Here is a 24,916-nt window from a genome sequence, read left to right on the forward strand (position 1 = left end):
AGCAGAGTTTTCTCTCTTCCTCTTGAAAATACTTTCCTTAAAGATTTTGCACATTTTAGGATCAATAAAGGCAGAAATGTAAAACAGAGGTCAGAGGTCAAATGTGAGATGATATTAGGATGCAGCTATGATGTGAAAGTCACCATACACCGGTATCCTTTCCTCAATGTAGCCAGTACGAACAAACAAGCAGAATCTTAAGCACAGTTTTAAAGATAAAAAATGTTTTGTGAAAGTTTGACCTTATTTAACCTGGAAGAAGAAGTCAGAGGTCCAAAGTACCACAATATTTACAATCCACATGTACGATTCCCTATTTTTATCCACTTCCTTGTTATTGTTGTCAATATGAACAATGGGAAAGAGAAGTTTAAAATAGCACTATGCAGCATTATTATCATTTTGACCTTCAGATCGATCCACTGACCTTGAAGGAGACGTCAAATGTGGCATATTTCACATGTTTTATGTTACTTTGTAGATTTTGATGATACATATCACACTTTTAGGAAAAATTGGGGTTTTTTTGGCCATTTTTCACCAATAACTCCTAGAGATGACCTTGAAGACGCTGGTGGATGGAAGCTGAATTTCAATGGACCGTTAACATGACGCCATCTGCAGGATCTGAATTTATTCAAAAGTCTTTGTGTTTTCAGATGGGAAGACACACAAACACTGCCGGAAGCAGGACCTCCTCAGCAGAGGTAAGGAAGACTTTGCAGCAGTGAAGGACCCTCGGGTGTACTATTGCAGTGTAGTATTTTTACTTTGGACAGTGTTAAGAAACCACATCTTTCGCTCTGCGAACACCAGAGGGCGCTGTATCCCCTGTTTCAACCTTACCTGTGAATACACCTGCGGCAGATTTTTATAAGCTACAAAAATATAAAACAGTGGTTTAAAGTGCGCCATATGACTAAAGCAAAGACTTTATGGACATGTGAAGGGGTGACTGTGAAGATAAATTATTTACAGGAATAACTGTTCTTCTCGTTTCTGAGAACCTTCACAGACTTCTTCTCGTTTCCGCTCAGCTCTGAGAGACAAAGTCCACAGAGAGAGAGACGCGCTTAGACAGACACAGAGACACACACACAGACAGACAGCTGACAGTCGCACCCTCCCCTCCCTGGACAGCAGCGGTGTGAGGTGGTGAGGTTGCCCGGCTGTGTACTCGGGCCATGCGGGGTCAGCGGGATGGAGGAAAAGCCCAGAGAGTCTCCGTTCAAGAACTTCGTGGCTGGGGGTGTCGGAGGAGCGTGTCTGCTGCTGGCCGGACACCCACTGGACACCATCAAGGTGAGAGCTGCAGCCCGAGCCGAGCTTCAACACAGCTGATTTAGACCTTTAGACAGAAACATTCAGTCCACGTCCACGTGTGCCCGCGTGTGTGTGTGTGTGTGTGTGTGTGTGTGTGTGTGTGTGTGTGTGTGTGTGTGTGTGTGTGTGTGTCGGGGGGTAATGTTTCTCAAGAAGTCACGGGAAATGTCAGATCGTGGTGCTAAAGAGATTACCGACAAACCGGCTTAAACTGTTGCCGAGGCGGCCACCTGAACACGGAGTAATGAGGCTGCTTAGAGCCAGCGGGAGACTGTCGAGGAAATGTCACAGCGTGGGTACAAAGTGTGCAGCTCAAACTCCCGAAGTTAAAATCAGATTTCTGACGAAAACAAAGTAAAGGGATGAAGCATCACATGTATTGAACACATCACAATAGAAACGTCTCATTACTCTCACTGTCGCATTTTCACCTTTTCTAAAACGTATAACTTAGTTTTTTAAAGTAATAACTGCTTATGATTTTTATAACTTTATTATTCACATAATTGTGCATACTCTGTCAGCGCGCCCCAGGGCAGCTGTGGCTACAATGTAGCTGCCATTGCCAGTGTGTGAATGTGTGTGTGAATGGGTGAATGACTGAATGTAGTGTAAAGTGCTTTGGGGTCCTTAGGGACTGAGTAAAGCGCTATACAAATGCAGGCCATTTACCATATAGAAACTTTGAATGTGCAGAAATCTAATGTAAATGCTAAATACCAACAACCTATCGTTACAACATGGGCATTATTTTTAATCCAGATCTTTTTGTAGTCTATCTAAACCACGTCTGTGTGTTTGTGTGCGACACACTGAGTCTTTGTGAAGAAACAGTTTGATCACAGCATCGCAGTAACCGTCACATGAGCGCAGCACCGCCCTGTTTATCAGTGACAGAGCAGCAGATGTTAGTGGGTGTCTCCTCCTGTCTGACAGCACTCAGCAATCCTCCTGCATGGTCACTGTGTGTGTTTGTGCGTGTGTGTAATTCTTCTTATTTAAACTGTGTGTTTCAGGTGAGACTACAAACACAGCCCAAAGCCGCTCAGTATGTGCTTTACACAGGAACCTATGACTGCTTACGCAAGACCGTATCCAAAGAGGTGAGCGCTTTCTGCAGGACAGTCACACAGGCCACAGCCACGCAGCTCTGTTTTCAACATGTGACACATCAACTGAAGTATAGGCACTTTAATTAAAAACTAGAAACTCATTTAAAATCATTTGTGTGTGTGTGTGTGTGTGTGTGTGTGTGTGTGTGTGTGTGTCAGGGCATCCTTGGTCTCTATAAAGGCATGGGGGCGCCCCTGGCAGGTGTGGCTCCTATGATGGCCATCAGTTTCTTTGGGTTTGGTCTTGGAAAACAGCTCCAACAGACGGCTTCTGGAAAACCGCTCATGTTAGTTCCAACACACACACACACAAACACACACACCTTCAGAGAGCTGTGCATAAATGAATGCTGAAAACATCGAACTGAAGAAACACTGTGAAGATGAGTGGAATAAAACTCCACAGTGACGTGACAGACTCATGAAGTCACACAGGAAACAGTTGCTTCAGCTCATTGCTGTTAAAGCTGCTGAATCATGGGGTGCTCTTACAGCTTCTGCTTTTTGGCTTCATTTTTGTTTAAGAGTGAGTTGGTGTGAAGGCTCATGTGTTGTTGTTCATCTGAGGCTGAATTGATCCAATGTTAAGACCTGCTTAACACCTTAGAAGTGAAAGAGAGCGCACTTTCTCTTTAGCCCCGTCTGTGTTTGTAGGCTGGAGCAGACCTGTTACACATCCAGCTGTTTTTAAAATAGGCTCAACATCAGTAATGTGTAACTATCACAGCTAAAAGGCTAGATCCAATCATTAAACGTCACCTTAACCTTCAAACACTCCTCCAAAGCTTACACACTGTCGCTTGTGTGTTTCTCTATATATAACTCTCGCCCTGCCTCCCTTCCTTCTGTTGTCATTCGTTCATTTGAAGCAGCACGCCCCCTTCACACACCCCGTCCTGTTACCCTGACGTACATATGAAATGTTAAGCATGAGTTGGCGATCACTGGTAGCTTCTGTCTCACCTCTGAAGACTTTATAGCAACACAGTCAGCGTGTCTGTAGTTAAGTGAGCAGAACTACAGTATCCTGTGTTCAGAGAGGACCTGATATCCTTTGTTTCCTGGCACTGATGTTCCACTGGTGGCCATAGTTTTAATACTGAGCTCAGTGTGTCTACAGTACTTTTAATTAATTTTTACATTTTATTATTTAATTAACCAGGAAAGACCCACTGAGATTTAAAATCTCAGCACTAAAATACGTTGCACATAAAATTTGAGAAATTACGAAACATTATTGATCCAATAACGAGATGACTTCAGTTCAGGCTTCAAACTGGTCAGTTTCTTTTCTACTCTTGGATCTGTATGATGTCATAAGTAGCAGTCTCATTTTTGGTCTAGAAGCCCCACCCACCTTTCAATCCAACCAATCAGAAAGCTATTTCAAGAAGAGAAGCCCTAATCCACCCATCATAGCGATCTGATCTCTGAATCTTCATTTATTGTTGTAAGAATGTTTTAAAGCTGCTCTTAAAGATGCTCATGTGTGGAAGTGTGTCCAAATACTCTCAGGTTTCCCCATCAACACCCTACTGATGTGCAGCTGACTCACAGGCGCAGCAACAAGAAACTGCTCTTTGCAGACTAACTGGTGCAAATATTGCATCTGCAGCTACAGAGGCAGATGTTTCCCTCAGCTGCTGGTGGAGATTCAAAGCGAGCGAATATTCAAAAAATCCTGAATTGAGTTTGAAAGAATTCTGCAGCTGTGCAGAGATAGTTGTAGAAGCAGATGTTCCAGAGGGAAACAGCTGTTTCAAATACGTATAAGATGCTGTTGGTCCTGCTGACCAGGGAAACGAAAAATAATATTAATCTGGGTCATGGTTCATGATAACTGCCTGGAAGAGTACCCAGCTGTTACTGAGGTGGCTGCCTGGGAGTGAGTCTGACTTCTACACAGCTGAACTTCCATCACCTGCTCTGTTCAGGTACCATCAGATATTCCTGTCCGGCTGTCTGGCAGGAGTCTTCACTACAGTGATAGTAGCTCCAGGAGAGAGGATCAAATGCTTGCTACAGGTAAGTGTGTGTGTGTGTGTGTGTGTGTGTGTGTGTGTGTGTGTGTGTGTGTGTGTGTGTGTGTGTGTGTGCGTGTACGCGTGCAGTCAGGTTCCTGTGAAATAATTAGAATCCAAAGTAAACACTTGTTTTATGGTTGATTATAATTTACGGTGCTTTTTGAGAGCAAATGCTCTTCATTCACAGACACGTGCAGAAGTCGCTCTGCTCACATATCCAGCTTTAAACATCAGTTGCGTAACTTTTATTCGTGTGGTTATACCATAACCTGACTAGTTATAAACTAATATCCATGGGAGGCTTTAATCCAACACATATTTAAAGGCATGACTGACACATATATTTATGTATTTAAGTAAATGTTGTGAAATGTGTGTTTTCCAGGTGCAGTCGAGCGGTGGAAGGTCCAAGTACGCAGGTCCGCTGGACTGTGCGGTCAGGCTCTATAAGGAGCAGGGGATCCGCAGCGTCTACAAAGGAACTGTGCTCACTCTGATCAGAGGTACGCTGCACTGTGGTTTGTGTATCTGTATGTTTGTGCGTGACAGTGTTGTGTGACCTCGAGCAGAGGAGCTGAGGTGACCCGAGGTTTAGCGGTGTGACTGTTTCTCTCTCCATCTCGGTCTCAGACGTACCTTCTAGCGGTCTGTACTTCCTCACGTATGAATATCTCAAGGATGTCCTGACCCCTGAGGGTCAAAGGTCAGTATCCATTTGAACAGTTCTAACTCCTATAAAGACCAAAGATTTGTCAGATGCTGTAAATCTGTGCTTTCACTTCTCTCTGACTGTGTGCCAGTGTGTCTCAGCTCAGCACTCCCAGAATCCTCCTGGCTGGTGGTGTAGCCGGAATATTAAACTGGGTGATTGCTCTTCCCCCAGACGTGCTCAAGTCCAACTTCCAGACAGGTCAGAGCTGAGTCCAAGTGAAGCTAGTATTTTCATTTCGTTAGTAGATTTTTAGACCACATAAAACAAGGACACCATGACATCAGTCAGTGGTTTGTGACGTTTCCAGCTTAGCTTTATTATCTGGATAAGATTAACACTGGATGGGTAAACTGTGTGTTTGTGTGTAGCTGCAGATGGGAAGTACAGAGGTCTGGCTGATGTCCTGCGAGCACTGCTTCGAGAAGAAGGACCTAAAGCTCTCTACAAGGGCTTCAATGCAGTTTTCCTGCGAGCCTTCCCAGCCAACGCTGTAACACTCATTCAAATATTAATACATGCTTATCTCACCCCTGATATCAGTACAGTGCACACGTGTTCATCATGGCTTTCTTCTCCTCTCTCCCTCTCAGGCTTGTTTTCTGGGATTTGAGGTGGCATTAAAGGGCCTGAACCTGCTCGCACCGAGCTGGTGAAAGACGACGAAGCAGTAACTGGAGATTTTCTCCCTCAAACAGTGTTGGTGAAATAAATCTAACGTGTACTTTTAAACTTTTAAAAATATATTTTCCAAAAACGTGGCGTCTGTCATTGTTCCTGAGATTGGGAGCAGTGGAAACATGTACAATTTGAGAGACAGCTTCTTCAGTTCTAGAGTCAAATAGTGGAGAGTCCCAGATTTAAACCCTGTGGGAGTTTCCCCCCACAGAGGGACAAAGGACCCCCTGATGATCCTCTAATCACATGAGCCAAGGTGTGAAAGCGGGTGTGGGTCACAATCAGCCAGAGTTTCGGATGAGCTCATTGTGTAACCTGGCCCCACCCTATCATGTGATTTCCTGAGGTCAGATGGCCCAGGATGTGAGTGGGCGTTAAGGCGTCTCAAAACTGAAAGTTTCAGCAAATCTTCAGGTCCTGTTGTTTACAAGTTCCAGACCTTTTCTTCTTCTTCTTCTTCACAGCAGATCATCTGCCTTCATCTTCTCTGCCTTTGCATCCTCTTCTGTCACACCGACTCTCTGCCTGTCCTCCTTCACTACATTCATGAATTGTCCTTCTCTCTCACTGCCTCCAAACATGCCTCCCCCCTCTCCTCTTCCTTTGTCAGTAGTAGCAGAGTTTCCCAGCTGCTCGTATGCACCAGTGCAGTCATAATAATTGTACGTGTGTCCAGTATCCTGGTATGTACCCTGGAATGTGAAGTACATGCTATTTATTAGAGAGAATAATACAGTGTGAATGCTACACAGGCACAACTAAGCTCCCAAACAGACATTGCTGGATGGTGATGAGATACCAGCATCAGTATTTCTTCAATCCAAGTATTTAAATAGATGACGTCACTTTGCTAGACATGGAATTGCTTTAAATGGGCCACTGGCCCACTGCAGGGGCAAAGGGCTCCATCTGCATTTGTATATGAAGCCTTTGAAGAGATCATGTTGCCTCTGCGAGACCTGAACAGGAGTTGAGACCAAACAAATACACAGCAGAAATTATGCAAATACTGTTGCCATGACGGAGCACGAGGTTTTTTTCTTTATGGTCATTTTAAATAACAAGCAAAACAGACGATAATGATGAGACCAAAAATGTTTGTATGGAATCTAAAGATTGCATTGAACAAAATAAATTCAAATATAAACTGTTTTTACTAATTTTATTTTCTAATTCACTGAAAAAATACAGACATATTCATGAACATGCACTGTGGAAAGCTGTATTTTTAATTACTATTGTGCGTACGTTTCACATGTGAAAATCTGTGAAAACTTTATTTTACCAACAATTTTTAAAGATCAAAACATCACAAGAATATATAGGCCCTGCGGACATGAATACCACGGTCAGCCGAGCATTTAATCTTGACCTTCATTGTCAATAGACAAAAGTTTTAGTTTAGTTTATATAGACTAGATTTCCTTATCATCGATGCTGACAACATAACACAGAGGAGTGGGGGTGCTGAGTGCTGCTATTAACGCAGTACTTATTTATTTCATTTTCGGGGCTTTTGCAGTTTAGTATTATTGTAATAACTGGCTACTTCCAGAAGTTGTATCCTGATTGAATACTAAATGAGCCATCTACATATGTTGTGTTTAATTATTATTTTCTTACAGAGAAGGTCCGATTAAAGAAAAAAACCGTCACCTTTGGCCTACTTCCCAGACTCCGTTACCCATAAAACCTCGTTTCTCATTGCTGAAGAGGTTGATGGACTACATTAAACCCGTTTAAAGGAAATAACAGCGTCTTGAAGTCGTCTTATTTTATGGAGCGTTAACGTGTTTGAAAGAAACATAAATATAAATTGCGCGCATCTGTAATAAACAGGGAAAACGTAAAGTTTAACCGAAAACTACATTACCCATAGTTCAGCGCGTGATAACAGCTTCCGGGGTTGGTGACCATCAGCCTGTTAGCAGGAGACAGGAGAAAGGTGAGGAAATGTAAGATGTGGTGATGTTTGCAGCTGTCGGAGTTTTCATGTCTTTAAATGTTTTTATGCAGTTTCAGAAAAATTAACGACGAATTTTTTTTCTGCATTTCTGAGGAAATAAAACCCGTTTTTAGCTAATCTGACATAATGTGAGTGCAGCTGCCGAGCACCGTTAGCTGAGACAACACTCCTTTAACATTTAACTCGGATGAGTTAAATTTTGAACTATGAACTTTTTCGTTGTTTTCTTTCATTATCACGTCTCTCAGAAGTCAGTGTGCCGTAAACTTTGGCTAGGAGCTAACAGGCTAACGTTAGCCGGCTGCTCTTCCTGCTCACTTCATCCTAAAGCTGCGTGAGCTAATGAGACAGCTGTGAGACATAAATATAACCACGTGGAATTTATTCAAACTTAGTTTGGTCTCTTATAGACGATACAAAGACTCCAAAGACACAACTTTATAAATTTGGTTCGTTTTAAGTTTCTTTTGATTTTTTTGTTTGTTCTTTACTTACTTTACTGTTTCGCGTGGCTACGGTGTCCTAAAGGTCCAAAACATCATTTCAACAGGTTTTTGTTTTATTTTTGCATAGCATAAAACTCTAAGATGTACTCGAGGACACACGTTGTTCGGATAAACTGTAGTTGGCAGTGGCTGAGATACAAAAACGACAGTTTTCAGATAACTTTCCTGTTTCGTAGTTGGGTTTAAACCTCAGAGGTCTGAGTCACCATGCAGGATTTGACCGTATCAAAGTAAGTTCAGGGTTAACCCTGAGGTGTGCAGACAGGAGCATGTTGAGTCCTCTTTGAACATTTTCAGTGCAAATAAAAATCCTTACAGAAACTATACAGGGACTCACATGGAGTTATTATTATTATTATTATTATTATTATTATTATTATTATTATCGTTACATACGGTTATATGTGGGAAGCTGTTTTTCTTTTTAATCATATAACACATGGAGGACTTTGCTTTTCAAACGCAGCAGACAAAATGTTTTGTTGACAGGAAACAAAAACCAAACAAATAAAGTTGTTGCTTTTAATGAAGATTAGCTCTTACAGTATGACAGCAGGAGTTTGGTTTGAGCGCCACCTGCTGTCTCTGTCATTCAGCCTCCCCCTGCGTGGCTTTGTGTTCAGGTGAGTGTGTGTGTGGATGTAGTGTCAGCAGAGCGCCGTGATGCCCCTGGAGGTGAGATGGCCGTTCCCTCAATGCCCCGCTCTGCCGTGGAGGGTCTCCAGCTCACTGATCATGGGCATGGTGGGCTCCTACTCCTACTTCTGGACCAGTAAGTTATAAGCTGAATGATAACTTGTACACTCTCGCTTATTAGCAGCAAACTGCACTTCTTTAAAAAGAAAATCAAGTCCCTTGGTTGCCTCCAACGGTCTCTGGGTGTTTATGCTCAGTGAGAGCATGAGTGACTGAACTGTACTGTTAAATAAAATACACAGTACAGCACAGAGTCTACACGAGGACGAAGATAACAGTGATGTGGCTTCACAGAGGAGTTAGAGGGAAAGCGAGCTGCTGATATCAACGAGAAGAAAGCAAATTTTACGTTCATCTTAATTTTCTGGATGTCACTCAGAGAACCTTCGACTGATCCTGCCTCCTGCTCTTCTTCCTAAGAGTACATGAACTGTCTGACGGTCCACAACCACGAGGTTCTGTTGAACCTGGTTGACCAGAGGCCTTCGGACACGCCCCTCATCACTCTATCCAACCACCAGTCCTGTATGGATGATCCGCACATCTGGGGTAAGAGCAGACACTCGATCTGAAATCTCACTGCTGGTTAACACTTGGATGGTAACGGCGTGTGTTTGCGGCAGGCGTCCTGAGGCTCAGGCAGCTGTGGAACTTCAAAAAGATGCGATGGTGAGCTTCATCTCGTTTCTTCTGAGCTTCAGCCTGTTAATGTTTTAGAAGCAGGGACGTGTAATTTTCACTTACCTGTGATTGGACAGGACACCTACAGCATCTGACATCTGCTTCACTAAAGAGCTGCACTCCAGGTTCTTCAGCCGAGGGAAGTGTGTTCCCGTCTGCAGAGGTAAGCCCATCTGAGCGCATCACACCACATGAGCCAAGTATCCGAGCAGAAGTCTGAACGTCGGGCTTTTACTGTTTCAGTTTGTTGTCCTGTGAATGACAGAAAACCTTCAGCAGACGTTTTCTTTTTCTTTCTTTCCATTATTTAACAAGGACAAGACACGAACACAAGTATATCAAACATACTGTAAACCTGGCTGATTATAGCAAAACTGCAAATTTCCACAGTCATGCAGCCAGTCGCATTAAACTTACTAATAAACTAATAACATAAATATAAGAGAAAACAAAAAGCCTTGACATAATAGACAGAAATGAGTGAGGAATGCTCACAGACCTTAATGGGACAAGTCCATGTAGACTCTTACATGCAAACAGGCACACTGACATTGTTACACGATATTATTTAAGTGATCAAAACGTGTGTAAAACCGTTTTGTGTCTGTAGGTGATGGCGTTTACCAGAAAGGAATGGACTTTATTCTGGAGAAGCTGAACAAAGGAGAGTGGGTGCACGTCTTTCCAGAAGGTCTGTGAACCTCCTCCTCACATGTCGTTATTTTTTTTCTTACTGTGAAAATGAACTCTTCTTCTCTGATTTTATTTCAGGCAAAATCAACATGACGGAGGAATTCATACGTTTAAAGTGGGGTGAGCGCAGTTTGTGCGTCTCTGTTGGAGCAGATGTCGTGCTGTGATCATCAGTGTGAACATTTGTGCTTCTGTGGTTTTAGGTGTTGGTCGGCTGATAGCGGAGTGCTCGCTTAATCCGATAATCCTGCCGCTCTGGCACGTGGGTGAGTGACGCTCCTGTTATGGCTTCAGAATATCTCAGACTACAGATTAAGATGTCACCACAAGACATTAGCAAGGTAGCAGCAGTCTGATGGCTTAAGGTCGGCGAACAGCGCCACGCAGTGATGCAGGTACAGAGGAAACGCATCACTTCTTCTCTGCTTCATGTCAGGTTTGAGCGACGTGCTGCCCAACGTGGAGCCCTACATTCCTCGCACGGGCAAGGTGAGACGCCTTCAGTCTGACTCCAGGATGTGTTCGGATCTTTGAGGGTTTTTTGTTTTTCAACATATTTCGTTGTCTTCCAGAGAATCACCGTCCTCGTGGGGAAACCGTTCAGTGTCAAAGATCTCGTTGAAACCCTCCGAGCTGAAAACAAGAGCCAGGTGAGCACGGCTTCATCTAAGGTGCTGTCATGAAGTTCGCTGACACCAGCAAGTAAAAAAACAACAAAAAACTTCTTCTGTCAGATAAAACAGGAGGTTTCAGGACGTCACCATGAACACCATGATTGAATCCTAACTAACTCTCACAGATTTCACTTTCTCAAATGTAGAAAGTAATTATAACAGATACTGAATGTACGTTTCAAATTTTCCCCTCAGTTGGAAATGAGGAAGACCCTGACGGATTTTGTCCAGGTGGAGTTTCGGAGCCTGAAAGCCCAGGCCGAGGCCCTGCACAAGCAGGTAGAGACCAGATCCTGAGTCCTAGCCGTCCTGCGTTTGCCTGCAGACACTGGTCCTTCACACATCAGCCCTGAGGATAACACCCCATGTACAGAGAAGCTCCCACACCTCCACACGGAGACATCACTGAGCCTCAGAGTGTTTCGCTGACAGTCGTAAACGAGCATTTCTGTAACTTTGGATGCAACTAACTCATTTTGTAATTCAGTTATTGCTTCAAAATCAGGTTGGTCCACTGCACACCTAAACAGGACGAGTAGCACTGCAGATGTATGAATGATTGATTACATATGAATACATGGTTTCTCTGGGACCCTTTAGAACCAGAAGCCCTCAGGAGAATTTCTTTTACCTCCTTGGTATCAGAAGGCATTTTGATTTTGATGATTCAGCTTTTCATGTCATCCAACTTTGAAGTCCAGAGCAGCAGCAGAAGCTGGTGTTGAGTCTGAGGAGGAGAGAGGAGGTCGGGTGATGGATGGGCGAGTGAACCTCATGACCTTTGTGTGTGTGTGTGGGGGGGGAGGGTGCGGTGAACAATAGCCTTGAACTTTGTTTTTTTTCTTACTGGTGAAACACACAATAGATCTCAAAAAGGGCAGCAAACCAAGACTAGTTAACCAAGTCCCAGTTACTAGGGTGAGCACCTGGTGACTGCCTGGCAACCACCAGTCACTATGTATGAATAAGTATTTCTGCCAGGCTCTAAGTAACAAGGAGGTTTCACCTAGCAACAGACAGCAGCTGCTCACCAACGGGTCATGGAGTGCACGTTTTATCTGGTAACTTGTCAGTGTGGGAGAAATGATCCTGCTCTGATCGGGCTCTGCACCAGCTGAATGCTTTTCTCAGTTTTGCTGAATTGTTCAATTTTGATGATCTGTTTAATAACCAGTTCTTTTTTTCTTTAAGATGTAAAGCTGCTGTTGTTTAAACTACTAAATATTAGTACTCATCATGCTCCTCTGTGCATGAGGAAGTCAAAGTGCTGCATGCCAGATGTTTGCAGCTGTTATCAGAAAGATGCTCAGGCAGTAAATGATTGAGGTAATCGCACTGTTATGTTTGATCATTGGATTGCTCCTTGCTGTTTTTCAGTCATCTCTGAGTTGTGTTGATAATTTTCTTTTTCAATCAAAGTTTTCCCGTTAATCCTAAAACCCCTGAATGCTGCCCCATCACCGATGTACATAACTTATTTTATCACAGAGGACAAAAAGGATTTTATAAGGGACAAAATCTGTGCTAATTTTATAAGTGTATCGCCTTAATGTGATTGCCACTCTTTCCTATACTTGATGTGAAGTCCAATAAAGAATCTGACTTTTCTAAGTTTGAATTTGTTCCATTTGTGGTTCATCTTTAAACTCTGCACCAGTCTAACAGATCCACGAACAGTTTGGTGGCATAATGAGTGCTTAGCAAACCTTACACTTTATGTAGACCAGGGGTGCTCAATCCCAGTCCTCGAGAGCTACTGTCCTGCAGCTTTTAGATGCATCCTTGTTCCGACACAGCTGAATCAAATGAATGGCTTGTTATCAGGCCTTCTCCAAACTTGATGGCATGCTGAAGAGGTGATCAAACATTTGATTCAGCTGTGTTGGAGTAGGGATGCATCTAAAAGCTGCAGGACAGTAGCTCTCGAGGACTGGGATTGAGCACCCCTGATGTAGACAAAGTGTACATTAAGCCACTAAAGATGACCAGTTTATGCTAAATCGTGAATGTTTCCATATTTTTGCAGAACGTAATTTTTAAGATGTTTCTTTGAAAAGTTAAATATTCTCACTTTGGATGATTAATTGGACATGTCGAAGGGAATTACGGTTTCCAATATATCTGTTACAGTAAATAATACTTGTATTTGTATTTAAAAAAGAAAACATTTAATAACATTAAATGACATTGAAATAATAGTATCACGTGAACAATAAATCATGGTTATTTGCCATTACTACATTGTGTCTAATATTAGCAAAATAAAACAACACTTACAAATAATAGAATATTAAAACGTTGATACATTTGAAGTAAAAATAAAAATTCCTTTTTCACATCCGCCGCTGCGCCGTCTTGTCACGTGATCTGGTCAAGTGATCTCGTGAAACGTCACGAGCGTGCTGTCAGAGGCTGTAAAGATGGCGGCGGGGGCACTGCAGCGGCGGCGCATCACTGCGGCTGTGGCCGTTTTTCTCGCTTTATTGAACGTGTTGAAGCTGGCGAGCTGCGACGACCAGGTGCCGCTCCTGCTGTGGACCAGCGGAAGGTGCGTAGCCGTGAAGTTTTACTGATTTTGGTCCCGTTTCCGCGGCTCCTTCTGCGACCTCAGCGGCTAACGGTTAGCCGTGAGACAAACAGCGGACAAAAACTATGTTCTCTGCTTCGTCACCACAGTACACGGCCCGGAAAACGTTTAATTTCAGCGGACTGGCTGAAACACGAGGTTAAGTCAGAGAACGTGACATGAGAATATCCTGCAGGCCCAATGAGTGACGGGTGCAGTCCACCTGACAGCTAGCAAACACTCCTGCATCTGTCTGTGCTGCCTGACACACAGAAGACAGAGCAGCATGTGTTATCAAAGGCTTTCATACTGTAAAAACGAATAAATTATGTATTTGACGGCCTTTGATGGGGGTCTTCGGATGTGAGAAGTTCACATTGTGAAGTGCTTGGGTTTTTCTCCTGTTTTAATAATATTCAATCATCTGTATCTGCAAGAAAATCAGGAATGTGCTGTTTGACGTGATGCAGGTTTATCTGCAGATAATTTGGTCCTCTCTCATTAAAGGCCGTATAGGTTCTTGCAGATGGTTGAAACGACAATAATAAAACCGCTTCACTGTGAATCCATCAGATTCTGTCTGGTAGAGGACTCTTCTTGTTATGTAGCAGCACTTCATGACTCCTCCACCTGTGCTTGGTGTCTCCTGCAGCATCTCCCTGCCAGCTCAGGCTCCTCCAACAGCCGGGCACATCGTTGGGCAGCAGCAGCTGGCCTCCTACCTGGAGAAAGCTCTGGACGTCGGACCACATAACATAGTCCTCTTCCTTCAGGACAAGGTAAACCCTCACGCTGTTGTTGAGTGTCCTTGATTTTTTTTTTTTTTTAAATTTCTTCTGAGGCACTAAAGCTAAACACAAGCACAAATGCTCCTCGTCTCGTTTGCTCTTATATGGCCCCGCCCCGTTCATGTGCATGATCATGTAGCCTTTTCGCATTTATCAGAACTCTTCAAGTTTTGGTATTTCTTTATTTAATTTGGTCAAGACTTTTAAAACTAATGGCAGACGGCCTCACAGGTCAGCAGTGTTTGAAGGTTAAAACCGTCTCTCACAGTTTCTCTTTGCTCTCTGTGGTCTAAAACATTTATGACTCATTGTTTTTCCTCTCGGTCTTCAGATGAGCATCGAGGACTTCACCATGTATGGAGGAGCCTTTGGAAACAAGCAGGATAATGTGTTTCCAAACCTGGAGGTATTATCACGATGAAACAAACCAAACAGAACGTTTCCGGTTTACTCTCAGGTGTGTGTCGGTCACTCATGGTTTTTCTTCTGTCACAGGGAGCTCTGATGTCATCATCCTCCTCTCTGGTTTTACCTGCTGTTTCCTGGCCTGCATCCAATGCAGTGATTGGCCAGCTGCAGGACCAATTGGACACCTCCCCTCTGTACATGGACCCTGAGACGCTGAGCCAGCTGAGACTGAACGCCTCGTCGCCTGCTCTGCTCGTGTTCAGACTGCCCTACGGCATCGGGTCTGTTGACTGTTCAATAATTAACCGTTAATGGGATTTCCTGCTGTAAACATTTTATACTGCCAGTTACTTTGTGACAAATGATATGATCAGTCATCCTCTGTCTTGGACTGCAGCTGGTAGTTTTGCTCATTTTGAGCTCAGTGAACTGAGTTCACATAGAACAGCTGTGGTCATGTCCTCCACAGGCTTTGATCCTGTTATAATGGTTTCTAAACGGGCCTTGATGTCGCTGTTTGTACATTTTCTAAAAATTGAAATTCAATTTCTCAGACGTCGCACGGTAAAGTTAAAGAAGTAATTTTCTAGAAGGGAAATAACCCACACACTTCATCTGGATGAGCTTTAAAAACACTGAAGCCTCTCCTCCAAAGACATTAAGACTCATCCATCCTTCCTGGCCTCGTTTGTCGTTTCAGAGCTGATCTCTTGTCAGCGAAAGAGATTCTCAGTGGAAACGGTGAGTCTGTTTAATCTGACCCAGTGACTGTGGAGCTCAGACTCTGAAGCATGCGATTCTCACAATCATCTGTGAGCTTTTTATTTGCCATCTTTTCCTGTGACTGTTTTCTCTGTGACGCGTGTTTTTCAGATGAAGTGATTGGTCAGGTGCTGAACATCATGAAGTCGCAGTCTGTTCCGTATACGGCTATCTACACCGCCCTGCGGCCCTCCAGGGTGAGTCCGAGTCTCATTCAGAAACATTTATACATGTTTGCAGCCATTTGTCATACCTGCCCCCCTCCCTCCATCTTTCTTTTTCTACACAGGAGGCAGCGTCTCTCTCTATGGAGGCCGGTCTGGGTGGGGGGCGCTCGCTGCTGCAGGTCAGAGGGGGACACAAGGAGAGGGGTAGAGAACGGGAGAAGCAGCGGAGGACCCAGGAGAGGGCTGAAACGTACCCACCCGTCGAGTTCAAGGTGGAGTCACAGATACCTGAGCAGGACTTTGACTCTGCTTCCTTAAATCATTTCATATTTGTAATCGTGATTATTTATTCATTTGAACTCTTTTTCCTAAAGGCTGTTTTCTGTTTCACTGTAAATCCCACCAACAACAAACTGTTGCAGAGCAAAATCAGAACTTTCAAGTCATGAATGAAGTTAACGCGCTGACATTGACACGATGTTGGATTTGCAATAAAAATCCAGAATATTCTCAAACTAATTTGAAACTTGGGTCGGCAGCTCACAGGGTGGCGCTGACGTCAAAGATGTTGTGGCAGAAAATCCAGATGCCATTGTAAGGAGAACCTTTCTGTTCACTGGTTATTCTGCAGGAGGGGGAGAACAGCTGCATCCTGCTGTGGGCTAAAAGCCTGTCGGTGAGCATCCTGCGCAGCGGTCGCTGGGAGGAGCACGACCTCACCCCGTCCACCTTTGGAGAAGGCGTCACCCCCAACCTCGACGGCTCAAGCTGCGACAAAACCAAAGCCAGGTGCTTTTTACCTGTGACATAATACAATATGTAAAAACAATCATTCATGCTGTGATGTGAATATCACTTAGCTCTGACGCCGCTCAAACTGGAGTCTGAAATTCAAATGTTTTAAAATGTTTTGTTTTTCATGAAATGCTGCTGCGGGTGTAAATTTAACGTGAGTTTTTTTTCTTTCAGTTTGGTTCTGAATTATAAGAACGTGCTGAACCACCGCAGCTTCAAACTGATGTAAGTGACCAGGATTTTGGTCCCCAAAAGTGTAGTAAACTTCCTGTTTCTGGTCCCCATAAAGATATGAATACACACACACACACACACACACACACACACACACATGCATTATTATATTATATCTATACTTTTACATTTATCAGTCCTGCTGCACTCTTGAAAACTTCCTGTTTTGCTGTTAAAGATATTTGATGCTCTGCTCGTTGGTGTTTTTCAGCTTTGCTCTGAGTCAGCGGAATTACAAGGTGTCGGCACGGCGCTGGTTCACGCTGGACGCCGTGGAGCTGGAGTACGACGGTACCAAAGCCACGTTTAACGGCAGCAGGAACATTTACGCTCCCGCCGAGTACTCGTACCGCTGCGAGTCCGTCACCAACTTCCAGTGGCCGCTGCTCATCCCGCGCACATCCAAAGACCCAGCCAATCAGTGGAGGGTCTCCTTTGAAGACTTCCAGGTAAGATTGTTTGGTCTTTGGTGATATAATAATAAAAATCCAACATAAGATGTCAGGTGTAAAATGGTTCCTCTGTTGGATGTCTGCATGTGCTGACAGCAATGAGCAGAGCGACTTTCAGACCATATTAATTATAATTGCAGAAGAATACTGGTTTGAACTGGATTATACTGGTTTTATAACAGCTGGAAGCTAAAATTACAAATGAAATAAAAATATTAGCACACACTTTATTTGTAATGGTGGCCGGCCTTCCTGCCGTCTGATGATGATGATAATACATTTTATTAATGAGCGCCTTTCAAGTCACCCAAGGACACTTTACAATAGGATAAAACACATAATACACACTCTGAGCTACAGAGGCTAATTTTTCACATCCCCGCTCGTCTTCATTGGTCCAAAGGCCGTAAACCATGGCTCAGCCCCCCTCAGCTCATCAGTTGGGCTGAATTAGTGAAATGGATTCATTTTTGTAGGTGAAACTTCTCCCCGTGTTTCCGTTTATTCTGGACACGTGTCCTAGTATACTAGGATTCCTGTCTACGTCACGGCCCGGCTAAACCCGGCCCCTTGTAAATATTTATGATGCTTCCTCACACAACCCCAAAGAAGCGCATCTATTCATTCAATAAATAAATAGATTTAAAAAAAATATTTACTTATAAACATATGAGTATGTCAGTGAGATTTCTGGCCTGTTATGTGAGTCTGAAATGAAGCAAACGCCACATTTTGAACCCCTTCTCCTTCTCGCCGTCAGATTCAGGGCTTTAATGTGAGCGGTGGTGAATTCTCATACGCCAGCGACTGCGCCGGCTTCTTCTCCCCAGGGATCTGGATGGGTCTGATCACCAGTCTGCTCATGGTCCTGGTGCTCACCTACGGCCTGCACATGATCATGCAGCTGCGCACGATGGACCGCTTTGATGATCCCAAAGGCCCGGCCATCTCTGTGCCACAGACAGAGTAACACACCTGCACCACACCTGTCCACCCTCCACTCTGTCCTCTCACTGCAATGCTTCCACTCCTCCCCCCTTCCATCTGTATTTGGGCATTATTCAGTGCGATCATAATAAGGTTTTATTCACTGGTACATAAATGTGTCCGTTTATATTTGAAATATGGGCTGAAGCTGGCCTCAGTTTGTCCTCATGTGTCAGCCTCTGTAGGCTGGATGCTTTTCCAGAGTCCTGCCTCCAAATTAACTCCTTAATGATCTTTGAGAAACACACACGGACTCATGTAGAACATGAACAAATCTTTGGGTGATCCTCCAAACTTTATCCTGGACTGTGTTCACTGTAAATCAGCTACAGTCTGTAATATGAAGGGATGATGTGACAGCAGGGTCTCAAACCTGAGACCTTCCATGACAGTGTGACCGTGACCTCAGCTAACATCAGCAGGAACTTCTCAGCCACACGTCTGTTTGGTGATGATCACAGGGCTGTACACTGGCTGTACTGCTCGAGGGTCCAAAGTTGTGTTGAGAATTATTTACATTTATTTATTTACTTACTTATTGAGCATTAATATGATCCTAAAATGGAAAACCTAAACCTTCCTGTACTTCATGTAATATGATGTCATGTAATTGTTTTTTATTGTTTGCTGTTTCTCAGCTGAGTCTGAGGCTGCAGGGATAAAAACCTGCTAACGTCTGCATACATCAGCAGCACAGCTCTCACTCTCTGTGCTCCCTCTGATGCACTCGTGGTCCTGTGCATGTAGTCTCGGCCCGGACTGAAACAGTTTAATTTGAACAGTTTGTGCAGCTTTTGTTCTGTGAGGACTCTGGAAAAATCCTTCAAAAACACCTGAGGCGTAAACTGAGCCCAGTCCTCAGGCTGGATTCATTTAACACAGGAAAGGGACGACTGTACATACAGGAACAAATGTACGTTATAGAAAAAGTTATTTGTTGGTGAAACTGATGTAATTAGTGTGTTTGTGTTTACATTATTTGACCAGTGAGGTGTAGATGTTGAATGAAGGGAGCCCGCTCTGTTTATGGATGCTAAAGGAATCATTTCCACTCTATTTATTAACTCCAACATTCTCCATCAATTTGAGGAAAAAGCTGATAATGAAGCATTAAAGTTTCCAGTCCGAGTAGTTTTACTTGATTTTTGTGTTTATTACTGAAGTGCACTGAAACCTGTTCAATGTGGAATTCTGTCTGTTTTTTCCATGATGAGCATCGTCGATGTTTGGTCCTGTGCTGCTGTGACCTCCAATAAAACATCTGTGAAGATGGCGAAGCTCGAGTGTTTAATTTCAGTCTGTCTCAGAAGCGCTCGCAGGCCGTCTGAAGAGAACAGGGCTCACAGTTTAAAGACGCCTGTGCTGAGATGAGGGAGCATTAGTGCAGATCAGAAGAAGACTGCAAAACACAAATAGTTACGCTGAGCAAAGAAAGTCTTACTTTGCGAGTTCCCTTCACACAACTAAATAAACAGCTAAGCGTATAAAACAAAGCGAACGTTCACAAGGCTACGGCGTAATCTAAATTCAAAGTGTAGTTATGCTGTCACCGTGTTTAGATATTCAGAATGTGCACATGTTACAGTGGTTTTGTATGGAGTTGTTTGATTTTGTGTATAAATGTTCAGAGTGGCACGTTTACAGGTCACGTTATTGAGGACCTCAGTAAGGCCACACACCATGCAGTGACTGACATTAAGGACTTTACTCAGTATGTTGAGCTTAAAGTTTTGTTTTTTCCTAACCAGATCACCATGGTAACACGTTAACTTTGGGGCGGGGTCTTTATTAGTTTGGGCTGAAATCATCTGCCGGAGTCGTGTTTGTCTGACTGCCTTCTGCAGTGACACTAACACATTCACATGTTCAGCACACAGCATCCTGTCCATGAATTATGGGATGGACACCTATAATGTTAAACACAACGCTGAGGCAGGGCTGGTCGATTAATTTTATTTTGTAATAAGAAGGAAAAATTATGAGACGTTTAATCAGTTTGACGTTCAATCATCTGTCGACAGCCTGACTGTCCTGCAGGCCACGTGTTGCATTGGATTTATCTACCTAATGACTACTGATTGGATAATCGTTCCATTTGAAGCACAAACATGGTGTTTTATTGATTTCATGGATTTTCTTCTTCAATCACATCTGCAAAGAAAACAAATTATTTTCACAAAGAGTTTCATATCAAGTCCTATGGGCTCAAATTGTCCTCATAAATATTTTGTACTTGTAAATCAGTTTTGTATGTGCGTTTTTAAAAAAATAAAAATAAAATAAATATATATATATATATATATAAAAAAAAAATAATTTATTTGCGTGTGGACTTAGCCAAAAAATATGTGTGAAACTCTTGACCCTATTTTTCTTCCTTCATCTGATTGGCCAATGTCATGTCAATCACAAATTTAACAATCCAATCAGAGGTTCTCTGATTGGACCTAAAACCTGATTTGCAAGTACAAAATATTTATGTCCACAATTTGAGCGCATAAAGTCCCATCTACTGAAATATAGGCGAGCTTTGATGCGTAGCTTTGTAAGCGTGAGTACACATGATTTTAGGTTTTCTGGTGTCTGCAGAGATTTGAGCTGTTCAGGAGTCGTTCAAAGGGTCTTTGAGGCACTTACTCTCGCAGGTGTAGACCACCTCCAGGTACTTGTAGGTGCCTGGACACGGGTCTCCAAACATAGAGTTCCTTACTTTGATGGAACAGCTGTTTCTGCCGTTACAGCTGTGAATGTAAATGAGAGTGAGTGAGCAGAGGCTCTAAATACTCGAGTCATCAGAGAGAAAGTGTAAAGAGTCTGTACCTCTCGGCTACTTTGCTGGTGGGAATTGAGCACTGGGTGTTACTGAGCTGAGCGGGAGGACGTTTGTAAGAGCACGTGGTCGAGTCATCGCGGCCGTATTCAGCCAACAGGACGACTATAACGTGTCCTTCATCTGAAGAACAATTCACACTGTTAAACTATCAGCCTGTTATTATTGATATATCAGTTCTTTTTCACTTGCATGTTTTATTTTTATCGCATGAAATCACCACAGTTTTAAATGATGAATAGAAAAGAAGCAACTTTACCACAATGAAGGTTTGCATAAGAATGTTCACATGTGATACTGTGGACTGAAAAAGAAACACATTTCCAAATGCAGATTAATCTCTCGAGCACAGATTTGTCTTTGACCATATTTTGAAGGTATCAAAGCCTCAAGGCACTTACACGGACAGTCGTAGGCCACCTCCAGGTACTTGTAGGTGCCTGGACACGGGTCTCCAAACACTGAGTTGCTCGCTTCGATAATGCAGCTCCTTTTCCCGTTACAGCTGTGAAAGCAGACGATGAGTGAGTCGGCCGAGGCTGGAAATACATCTGAGTGAAGATGTAAGGCTGAGCAAAGATCGAGCCTCTGTACCTGTCAGCTACTTTAGACGTGGGATTGATGCATCGGGCATTCTGGATCTCACATTCTGGACGCTGGTAAGAGCACGTGGTCGTATCGCGGCGTCCGTAATTAGCCCAGTGGACGGCGATAATGTGTCCGTCATCTGAGGAAGTGTTCATGGAGTTAAACTATAACTGTGTTTGGGTTTCTATTGAACCAATCCACCAACGATACAAAAGTATGACGTGTGTTCTCACCACAATGAAGGTTTGCCTGAGACCCTTCACATGCTACGGTGTGCACTGATGAGGAAGCAAATTAGAAACTAAAAATTCATCTACAGATTTCATCACTGTGATTCAAAAATCCACTCAAAACATGTTCGTAGGGACCAAAGCTCTGCAGCAAAGTGTCCCGAGGGCATGTTGGAGCTCTGTTACGACTCTGAGGTACTTACGCTCACAGTCGTAGGCCACCTCCAGGTACTTGTAGGTGCCTGGACACGGGTCTCCAAACACTGAGTTGCTCGCTTCAATAATGCAGCTGCTTTTCCCGTTACAGCTGTGAAAGCAGGTGAGTGAGTCAACAGAGGCTTTACATACTTTGTCAGGAAACATCTAAACCAGTGTGCACAGTTTGGGAAACCAGGGTTAACCTGTAACCTGGGAAGAGAAACATTTAGCACATCATCTGTGTGGTGCAGTGGGACGAGGTGACTGCTGATAGAAGCAGCAGGATGAACTGTGAAGTGTTCAGTCACATCTGCGTCGGGCTGAGGGAAGAACGAGCCTCGGTACCTGTCAGCGACTTTAGTGGTGGGATTGGGGCAATGGGCGTTTTGGATCTCGTGGGTTGGACGATGCTGAGAGCATGTGGTCGTATCGCGGCGCCCGTAGTCAGCCCAGTAGACGACTATAGCCTCTCCTTCATCTGAGGAAGAGTTCACCGTGTTAAATCAGCACCATGTTTGTACATCAATGAAACAAATCCACCTGAATCGCAGAGGAACTGCCCCACTCACCACACCGAAGGTTTGCGTTGGATCCTTCACACGCTGTGCTGTGGACTGAAAGAGAAACACCGCGTCACAAACTGTAACAACTCACGGGCAGAGTTTGGAAGTATCCAGATACAGACCTGCTGGGAAGCAGGCGAAGGTGGTGTCCAGGTATTTGCAGGCGCCGGGAACAGGAGTACCAAAGATCTGGATGTCTATGTCACACGTTTTCTTTCCGTCACAGCTGTGGGGAGAGATGGAGCTCACTGACGTGATCGTGTTATTGTTGCAAATGTTTGTTACCGACAGTGGTCACCTCTTCTTGATGGCCTTCAGTTTGTGGTGCTGAGAGCAGTGTTCTTCATCTCCACATGTGTGCTCGACTGACTCCACAACGATCACGCCGCTCTCTGTTTCACGCAGTATGACACAAAAGCAGAGATTAGAGAGGTTCAGAGCAGAGATGGATGGATTTTTACAATCGCAGGTGTCGCCCCCAGCTGGACATGAAAAGAATTTAGTCTTAGGGTTCTTTAGTGTTGGCTTTTAAATCTATAGCCATCCTTTACATACAGTCTGTGTCTGCCTTACCACAGCACAGGTGCTGGACCAGGTGGCCGTCGCAGGTGATCACTCTGGTGCTGGATATGGCAGTCGCAGTGGACGGGACAAAACGTTTGGCTCGGGTTACACCTGGAGGGAAAAATAAAGAGTTAAAAAAGCAGAGTGGGTATGAGCTCACAGCTGATGGTGTGTGTGGGGGGGGTCAGCCGACGGCTTCTGTCTGCTGTTTTGACTCTACGATGAGACTCAAGGACAGCCTGGCTGTTTGCTGGGAGCAGAGACTAAACGTCTGACCTTATCTGAGGCTCTCTCTCCTTCACTGATTCATTTATCTTTATTTTGTGCTCTTCGTCTCCTCCTGCTGAACAGTTAGCGCCGCCATGGAGTCAGCTGACTGACGCAGAGTCACAGCACAAACCGACGGTCTGACGGCTTTTCTGTCTCTGAAAGCTGCAACAGTCACGTGACGAGGTGAGAGTGACGGCGTTGAATCGAGGCAGACACGAGTGTGATTTAGAGTGGGGGGTAGTGGGCAGGTGTTCCCGCCGTGTTTGTGGTAAATGAAACTTTTCCACAGATAATTTAATGTTGATTGGATCTGTGTTAAAATTCAAATAGGAGCTTAAATCTTCTAAGAGTTTCTGTAAGTGTCTGACCTTTGACCTTTGATGCTGTCTAAGAGCGTGCACCTGCTCATGTGGACTGAAAAACACATTAATCTCACAGTTTATTCAAATCTGCCAGATTTATATCCCCACTACTTTCCAAATCCCACGATGAGCCAGGCCTGCAGCTCAGGGGCAGAGAAGTAAAGGTGAGGATCATTTTTAAAAATGTCCATTAATGAGAATAAACCAGGTAACAGAGAAGCACAAAAACAGACTTTTACCTGAACTCGCGAGTAAACATGTTGCTGCCAGCACTGAAAAACAAGAAGGAAACCTGAGTGTTAGACTGAGTTTGGTTCGTCTCCAAACTCACACATGAAATGATATCGAATGAAAAAAGGAGAAAACTGCAGTAAAAGGTCGGAGACCCCGATCATATTTCTATTCGCTGTCAGTGCAGCTCAGCATCTGCATACAAATGATTTTATCAACAACATGAGATGATGTCAGAGCTCCTTCCAATAAACATTTAGATTAAAGATGTTTGTCTCTTGTAAGAATGTTGGAAACATTTGAAGCTTTTTAATAAAGTTATTTCTATTCAATGACTGAATTATTTAACAGCAGAATTGTATTCCCATCCTGTCAGCTTAAAAGCCATCCTGCATAAACCATTTCTTACCCTTTGATTATTTTCAGGCAGCACATGAACCCTGATCGTCTGATCAATAAACACGTGTATCTACAGAGCTGTTTGATTATTTGCTCTATGAAAGTAGAATCTGCAGCAAAGCGAGCACACGTGCATTTCTGCATGAAGGATTATCAGTGTGTGCTACTCACACAGCGTGTTGCTGAGTCCGGAGCAGAGCATCGTGTTCGGAGGTCTGGTTGTCGGTGACGAGCTGAGCCGATGGCGGGTCGGACGGAGACCTTGGTGTATTTACGCCGTTTAGCTGAGAACTTTTACCGACGTGCAAAACAAGCAGCCAATGGAAAAATGAGAATCCGATGCTTATCAGGTGCAGCAGAGCCAAGGAGAAAACTAAACTGCTATCAATAAGAAACGATTATAGAAGCCAATCGCAGCTCGCCCAGTGTCAGCCAGGATTGGCTCAAGGCCCCCCCACGA

General features: G+C 43.8%; 4 protein-coding genes across 7 annotated transcripts; 3 read left to right on the forward strand and 1 right to left on the reverse strand.

The window, feature by feature from the left end:
* Positions 1–1,102: 1,102 nt before the first annotated feature.
* On the forward strand, positions 1,103–6,927 carry LOC146611461 (mitochondrial carnitine/acylcarnitine carrier protein). 3 transcript variants are annotated; one of them, XM_085344353.1, is made up of 9 exons: positions 1,103–1,302; positions 2,340–2,426; positions 2,595–2,722; positions 4,370–4,460; positions 4,845–4,962; positions 5,090–5,162; positions 5,260–5,369; positions 5,540–5,661; positions 5,762–6,927. In XM_085344353.1, the coding sequence occupies exons 1-9, from the start codon at positions 1,201–1,203 to the stop codon at positions 5,822–5,824; spliced, it is 894 nt and encodes a 297-aa protein (XP_085200479.1). In that variant the 5' UTR covers positions 1,103–1,200; the 3' UTR covers positions 5,825–6,927. The 3 variants fall into 3 exon arrangements, with proteins under 3 accessions (XP_085200479.1, XP_085200480.1, XP_085200481.1); XM_085344354.1 differs by having other exon boundaries at positions 5,546–5,661; XM_085344355.1 differs by lacking the exon at positions 2,340–2,426.
* An 829-nt stretch (positions 6,928–7,756) lies between these two features.
* tafazzin (tafazzin, phospholipid-lysophospholipid transacylase) lies at positions 7,757–11,797 on the forward strand. 2 transcript variants are annotated; one of them, XM_085344701.1, is made up of 11 exons: positions 7,757–7,791; positions 8,942–9,090; positions 9,435–9,563; positions 9,638–9,683; positions 9,773–9,858; positions 10,306–10,386; positions 10,467–10,508; positions 10,592–10,654; positions 10,825–10,877; positions 10,961–11,038; positions 11,258–11,797. In XM_085344701.1, exons 2-11 carry the CDS (start codon positions 8,982–8,984, stop codon positions 11,357–11,359), a joined length of 789 nt encoding a protein of 262 aa, XP_085200827.1. In that variant the 5' UTR covers positions 7,757–7,791; positions 8,942–8,981; the 3' UTR covers positions 11,360–11,797. The 2 variants fall into 2 exon arrangements, with proteins under 2 accessions (XP_085200827.1, XP_085200828.1); XM_085344702.1 differs by having other exon boundaries at positions 7,763–7,791; positions 8,964–9,090.
* Positions 11,798–13,482: 1,685 nt separating this feature from the next.
* On the forward strand, positions 13,483–19,484 carry atp6ap1a (ATPase H+ transporting accessory protein 1a). The gene is made up of 11 exons (XM_085344699.1): positions 13,483–13,610; positions 14,281–14,407; positions 14,748–14,822; positions 14,912–15,105; positions 15,525–15,565; positions 15,698–15,783; positions 15,876–16,025; positions 16,385–16,542; positions 16,723–16,773; positions 16,994–17,231; positions 17,995–19,484. The coding sequence occupies exons 1-11, from the start codon at positions 13,483–13,485 to the stop codon at positions 18,202–18,204; spliced, it is 1,458 nt and encodes a 485-aa protein (XP_085200825.1). The 3' UTR covers positions 18,205–19,484.
* An 862-nt stretch (positions 19,485–20,346) lies between these two features.
* On the reverse strand, positions 20,347–24,658 carry LOC146611464 (rhamnose-binding lectin-like). The gene is made up of 15 exons (XM_085345380.1): positions 24,628–24,658; positions 24,066–24,098; positions 23,204–23,305; positions 22,929–23,022; positions 22,753–22,856; positions 22,637–22,681; positions 22,413–22,545; positions 22,073–22,176; positions 21,873–21,917; positions 21,646–21,778; positions 21,453–21,556; positions 21,311–21,355; positions 21,042–21,174; positions 20,859–20,962; positions 20,347–20,372 (listed from the first exon to the last, which is right to left on the reverse strand). The coding sequence occupies exons 1-15, from the start codon at positions 24,656–24,658 to the stop codon at positions 20,347–20,349; spliced, it is 1,236 nt and encodes a 411-aa protein (XP_085201506.1).
* Between the last annotated feature and the right edge of the window lie 258 nt (positions 24,659–24,916).

Source organism: Diplotaxodon limnothrissa, linkage group LG20 (assembly GCF_057381915.1).
Source record: "Diplotaxodon limnothrissa isolate DT_005_m linkage group LG20, D_limnothrissa_male_GT1.1, whole genome shotgun sequence".
In the NCBI taxonomy this organism is placed as follows: domain Eukaryota; kingdom Metazoa; phylum Chordata; class Actinopteri; order Cichliformes; family Cichlidae; genus Diplotaxodon; species Diplotaxodon limnothrissa.